At 66.9% G+C, this 5,708-nt stretch overlaps 2 protein-coding genes across 2 annotated transcripts in view; both read left to right on the forward strand.

Moving 5' to 3' along the window:
- Positions 1–572: 572 nt before the first annotated feature.
- Positions 573–3,564, forward strand: AMSG_08048 (TTK protein kinase; the record flags this gene model as incomplete). The annotated part of the gene is made up of 2 exons (XM_013899834.1): positions 573–596; positions 639–3,564. 2 exons carry the CDS (start codon positions 573–575, stop codon positions 3,546–3,548), a joined length of 2,934 nt encoding a protein of 977 aa, XP_013755288.1. The 3' UTR covers positions 3,549–3,564.
- A 967-nt stretch (positions 3,565–4,531) lies between these two features.
- Positions 4,532–5,708, forward strand: part of AMSG_12129 (uncharacterized protein) — a gene marked incomplete at both ends in the record, with an annotated part of 3,431 nt that continues 2,254 nt past the window's right edge. Inside the window, one exon of the mRNA XM_013899918.1 lies at positions 4,532–4,643. Coding sequence (XP_013755372.1) covers positions 4,532–4,643 — 112 coding nt within the window. The remainder of the gene's footprint in view (positions 4,644–5,708) is intronic.

Below are 5,708 nucleotides of genomic sequence, written 5' to 3' on the forward strand. Positions count from 1 at the left end.
CAGACATGGCGTTTATGGTTGGCGGACAAAACATTTAAACATTTCAAATTTTGTGGCTGTGGAGGCATTTGCGCGCGCGAACGACTGGCGTTCGCAGTTGATTGAAAGGTGACTTTGCAGGAGAGCGCATTTGGCGGGGAGGGGGGGGGGGAAGGCTGGGAAGGGCGGGAAGACGGCTTGGTGGGTATGGGCATACACCGCACTGGGTAGCAACCAGGAAGCGGAAGGAGGAAACAGAGCAAGGACAGCTCCGGCCGTACCACTTTGAGGTTCAGGCTCAGGCTGCGTGTGCGAGTGCGAGTGCGAGTGTGAGTGCGTGTGCGTGTGCGTGTGCGCTGTGGTGTTGACGGCTATCGACCGAGCGAGTGCGCGCGAGACCGACGAACAAGATGCGGCGGCAGACGCGATCAATGGTGGACAAGGAGAATGCAGGTGCTGGACGTGCGGGAACCGCGGGCAGGGTTCCGCTCTCGGCCCGGCTTAAGCAGCGTGGCCTCGGCGGCGGGCTGAGCCACACCAACACCTCTGGCGGCGGGGCGGGCGGGAGCGGACTGGGAACGTTGTCGGGGAGGATGGCGGCCAAGAAGGCGCTGGGCGTCCGCGGGGAGGGAGGCAAGGGGGTTGGGGGATCGGCTGAGGCTGGCGGGGCTGCGGCAGCGCCGGCCGAGCTGGCCTTTCTCCGGCCCAAGGTGCGGACGACGACGCAGACGTACAAGGCGCGGATGGAGCGCGTCGAGGCGGTGGAGGCTGCACCGCAGGCGCCACAGCCGTGGCTCAAGCTGGTGGCGTACGAACAGACCAAGCCCCGGCACCGGTCGGCCATCACCCGCAACCGGTTTATGGAGCGGATTCTGGTACGCGCGACCGAGTCGATCGACCTAGCGGTGTACGCCAAGGATCCTGACACGCTCAAGCTTTGGCACATCTACCTCGACCAAGTGGTGGAGACGGCGACGCTGGAGACGCGGGCCGATGCTCTTGCGCGAGTCCGCGACGCGCTCAACTATATGAAGAACCAGTCGATTGGGACGGATGCTGCCACGTTTTACGTGTACTGGGCCGAGTTTGAGACTCAGCACGGGGGCGACGTTCCAGCGGCGCGGCAGATCTTGCTCCGCGGGCAGGCTCGTGGCGCCGAGCCGCTTGCTGAAGTCAACGCGGCGCTCAACGCGCTGCCGCCGTGCCTGGACGACAACGTGCGGCTCGGGCTTGCCGGCGACGACATCTCGGACGACGAAGACCTCATTCCATCGTCGCTGCGGCGATCGTCGCGGACGGCGTCGTCGTCAGAAAGCGGCTCGCCGGGGAAGGCGCAGGGCGCAGGCGGACGGGCCGATGCCGACGACGACCTGGAGGCGACGACCAACTTTAGCGCACCGACGCCGGCCGGCGGCGAGGACGGCGGCGAGACGCTCTCGTTTAAGGATATGGACATTGTGGAGATTATCAAGCCGCAGGTCAAGGCCGAGCTGGAAGAACTAGAGGCCGAGTCCAAGGGCGGCAACACGGCGGGCAACTCGACCAAATTTGAGTTCCGGCCGGACGACTTTGTCATTCCGCCGTTCCGCGGCACGACGGCCGAGATCAAGGCGGCAGATGCGGCGGCGGCGAGTGCGGCAGTGGCGGCCGAGAACCGGGCGCGGGCTGCAGCTGATGAAGGTGAGTCTGAAGCGACGGCTACGGCGGATGCCGACGACACGACGATTGCGGGCGGGCCGCCAGCGGCGCCGCCGTCTGCGGCCAAGAAGACGCCGCGGCGGCGTCGCGAGCTGACGCCGGCAGCGCTGACTGAGCTCCGCAAGCGGCAGCTGGGCTCGCCGGCAGCGTCGCCGCGGGCGGTCAAGCGAAGCAAGCCGCTCGACAGCGGCTCGCCGTCTGTCGAGTCCGAGTCGTCCGAGGGCTCGCCGCCAGCAGGGGCGGCGGCGACGCCTGCGCGGGCGACGCCTGCGCGAGCGACGCCTGCGCGGGCACCGCTCCAGGCACTGGTGGCGACAAACTCAGCGCAGGACATCGAGTCGACGCCGGTGGCGAACACGCAAAGCGCATCGCGGGTGATGGCGACGGTCTCGCTCTCGGGCCCGCGGCCGAGCGGGAGCGTGAGCGGGAACGGAACGCCCGGGGTTGCAGCAGCGCCGCGGTCTGCGGGTGGGGCGAGCAGCGGCGCCGGGCCGCGGTCTGCGCCGCGTGGGAGCGCGGGCAGCAGCAATGCGCTCGGCGTGCCTGCAGGCAACTGCTTTGTGATCAATGGGCGTTCTTTTGTCAAGCTGGAGATTGTGGGCAAGGGCGGGTCGTCCAAGGTGTACAAGGTCATGGCGCCGAACCGCAAGATCTACGCGTGCAAGCGAATCAAGTTCCGCGGCGAGTCGCAGGAGACGATCGAGAGCTACGTCAATGAGATCACGTTGCTGAAGCGGCTGCAGGGTCACGACAACATCATCAACTTGCTCGACTCTGAGGTCAAGGTCAAGGAGAACGAGATCTACCTGATCATGGAGTACGGCGAGACGGACTTGTCGTCGCTCCTCAAGCGGCAGCGGGCGTCATCGGCGTCGGGGCGAGTCGACGACAACTTTGTGCGATTTTACTGGCAGCAGATGCTGCAGGCCGTCCACACCATCCACGAGGAGCGGATTGTGCACGGTGACCTCAAGCCAGCCAACTTTCTGCTCGTCGACGGCCAGCTGAAGCTCATCGACTTTGGCATTGCCAAGGCCATCTCGAACGACACGACCAACATTGTCCGCGACAACCAGATCGGGACGCTCAACTACATGTCGCCCGAGGCTATCCTCGACACCAACTCGGCGAGCGGGTGCGGCGCGGGCGGGATGAAGATGAAGCTCGGGCGTGCGTCGGACATCTGGTCGCTCGGGTGCATTCTGTACCAGATGGTGTACGGCGAGTGCCCGTTTGCAGGCCTCAACGTGGTGCAGAAGCTGCAGGCCATCATCAATCCCAACTACACCATCAAGTACCCCGAGACCTCGGTGACGCCTGCGCTCGTTGACCTTGTGGCGTCGTGCCTTCGGCGCGATCCCAAGGAGCGGCTCTCGATTCCGCAGCTGCTGGACCACGCGTTTGTGCGCCCGGTCCCGCTCACCCGGGCCTCGCTCTCGGCGGTTGTGGAGGCAGTCCTGCGCTCGGGCGCCGATCTGCGCCACTCCAAGTCGGTGGCGCACCTGGCGTGGTCCGCGCTCGAGGCGGCCGGCTCCTCGCTCAACGAGCTCAACACCCGGCTCGGCGCACTGGCCGAGGTGGCCAAGCCTGCCGAGCCGCGGGCGAGTGCGGCGCCTGCTACCGCAGGTGCCGCGCTGAGCGCGTCCGCCTCGGGCCCGCCGGTTGTCCTCGACACGACCGCTATCGGCGCCCAGCGGGCGGCACTCCAGCCGCTGGCCACCTCGTCGTCTGCGCGTTGGATGAAGAGCGGCGCGTCCGGCGAGCCGGCCTCGCTTGAGTCGGTCCTCAAGGCCGGCCTGCAGCGGATGGGCAAGGCCGCCATGGAGGGCGGCGACACGACGGCCGACTTCACCTGGCAGTCGGAGGCGTGAGCCATGTAAACTTGACGACATCGACACAGCAGACGGCCGACTAGCCATCGTCGGCGACGGCCGGCGGCGGGCCAGCCTCGCCCGGCTCAGAGTCGTCCATGCCGAGGAGGGCGCGGACACGGGCGCTGGCTGAGGCGACGGCCGACGAGACGCCCGGACGGGCGACGTCGTGGATGTACGTCTTGAGCTCGGCGAGGTTGGAGACGCCTGTGGCGGCCGAGGCGGCGGCGACGGTGGAGCCGACGAGAGCAAAGGCAAGGAGCGAGCCACCGGCGAGGGCACCAAGCGCCAGCCGGGCGCTAGCCGCCCGCGACAGCGGCGGCATGTGCTCCGCGATATGCGGCGAGCGCCGCTTGGTCAGGTCGCTCAGGTCGGCCGGAGCCAGTGAGGCGGGATGGCCGGCGGCGGAGGCGGCGGCCGAGGCGGCGGCCGGTGGGGGCTTGGACGACGAGCCCGAGCGAATGAGCCCGATGCCGACGCCCACAGTGAACGAAATGGCACCGGCGCCGGCCAGTGGAGCCGCGATGGAGCTGAGGCTGAGGTCGTCCGGTAGTGATGCGGCCATAGGAGGGGAGGGGCGGGAGGGGGTGGGCGAGTTGAGTGGTCGAAGCTGTGCTGCTCAGGAATGCGATGTCGCATGCTGTGGGCAGCAACCCTAGGGGAGGGTGTGGCAACTCTATCGGAGGGTGTGTGGAGTTTGTGGTGTGTGGGGTGTGTGTGTATGGGGATGTTGTTTGTTGTGAGTGGCGTAGTGGCTTGTACGGATGGTGATGGTGATGGTGATGATGATGATCGGTACCCCTTCGATTCCTGTCGTCCGCCATCGTCCGCCATCGTCCGCCATTGCTCGCCACCATCCGCCACCATCTGCCACCATCTGCCATCATCCGCCACCATCCGCCATCGTTCGCCATCGTTCGCCATCGTTGCCTTCCCCCCCCCCCCCCCAGCACTGGCCCGTCACACCCCTCTGCATCCCAACTATGTCGGGCCGCTTCTCGTTCAACATTGTCAAGACCCTCACCGGGCCCGCTGCGCCGTTTGTGGCCGGCTTTGCCGCCACCTTTGCCCTCGTCCTCGCCATGCCCATCTCCGGTACGTTCCATCCTCTGCCCAAGCCCATGCTCAGCCACCCTGTCACCAGCGTGTGATGGCCGCCTTCCCGCAGCAGAGGCTAGCAACCTAGCCTGGACGCATGCCGTCCCCCCCTCCCTCCCCACTCTGCACAGAACATGGACCCCCACCCCTCCACCCCCACACCGAATCCCATCCCCATGCCCCATCCCATGGGCCTGGTAGAGCCCTCCCTCTCCCCTCCTCGGCCCGGCTCAATTTTTTGGACGGGCGCGACACGGCCCCCCCTCCCCCCTCCCCCACCCGCAGCCATCCCGCACCCATGCTGCCACAGGGCCTGGCGGTGGCCGTCCGCAGCGGGAGGGACTTGGCTGGCGCTTGCTCTCTATGTGCGTGGAGGCAGTGCTGAGAATGCGATGGATGCCGAAGGAGTTGGATGGTCCCATGGTCGGTGCATGGGAAGGAAGGGCGAGGGGGAGGACCGGGGGACCAAGGAGCAAGGCGCAAGCAGCTGCTGAGGGCGGGGAGAGGGGATGGGGAGAGAATGGAGGGGAGAGAGGGGGGATGGTGAGGGTGGTGATGGTGGTGGGCTACGACTGCTGCTGTCTATGCCCGCCATATTCCACCCCCTCCCCTCCCCCTCTCCAACTCATCCTCCCTCCCCTCCCTCCCTTCTCCCTCCCCTTCTCCTCCCCTCTCCTCCCCTCCCCTTCTCCTCCCCTTCTCCTCCCCTTCTCCTCCTCTCCCCTTCTCCTCTCCCCCCTTCCACCTCCCCATCCCATCGACTCGACTCACCGCCTTCCCCTCCCGCCCCTCTTTCCACGCCCACAGAGGAGGACCGCCGCATGTCCAGTACGAACCCCTCCCCGTCCCCCTCTCTCCTCCCTCTCTCCCCTCCTCCCTCTCTCCCCTCCCCCCCTCCCCACCTCCCCCCACTCACCACCCCCCTCCCTCCCTCCAGAGTTCGACCCCGCCCCTGGCGCGTCCCATGGCCACTAAACCCATTCCCCCATTCCCCCCATTCATTCCCCCCATTCATTCCCCCCATTCCCCCCATTCCCCCATCCCCCCATTCCCCCAATTCCC

The sequence above is a fragment of the Thecamonas trahens genome, assembly GCF_000142905.1.
Source record: "Thecamonas trahens ATCC 50062 unplaced genomic scaffold supercont1.41, whole genome shotgun sequence".
Lineage (NCBI taxonomy): Eukaryota > Apusomonadida > Apusomonadidae > Thecamonas > Thecamonas trahens.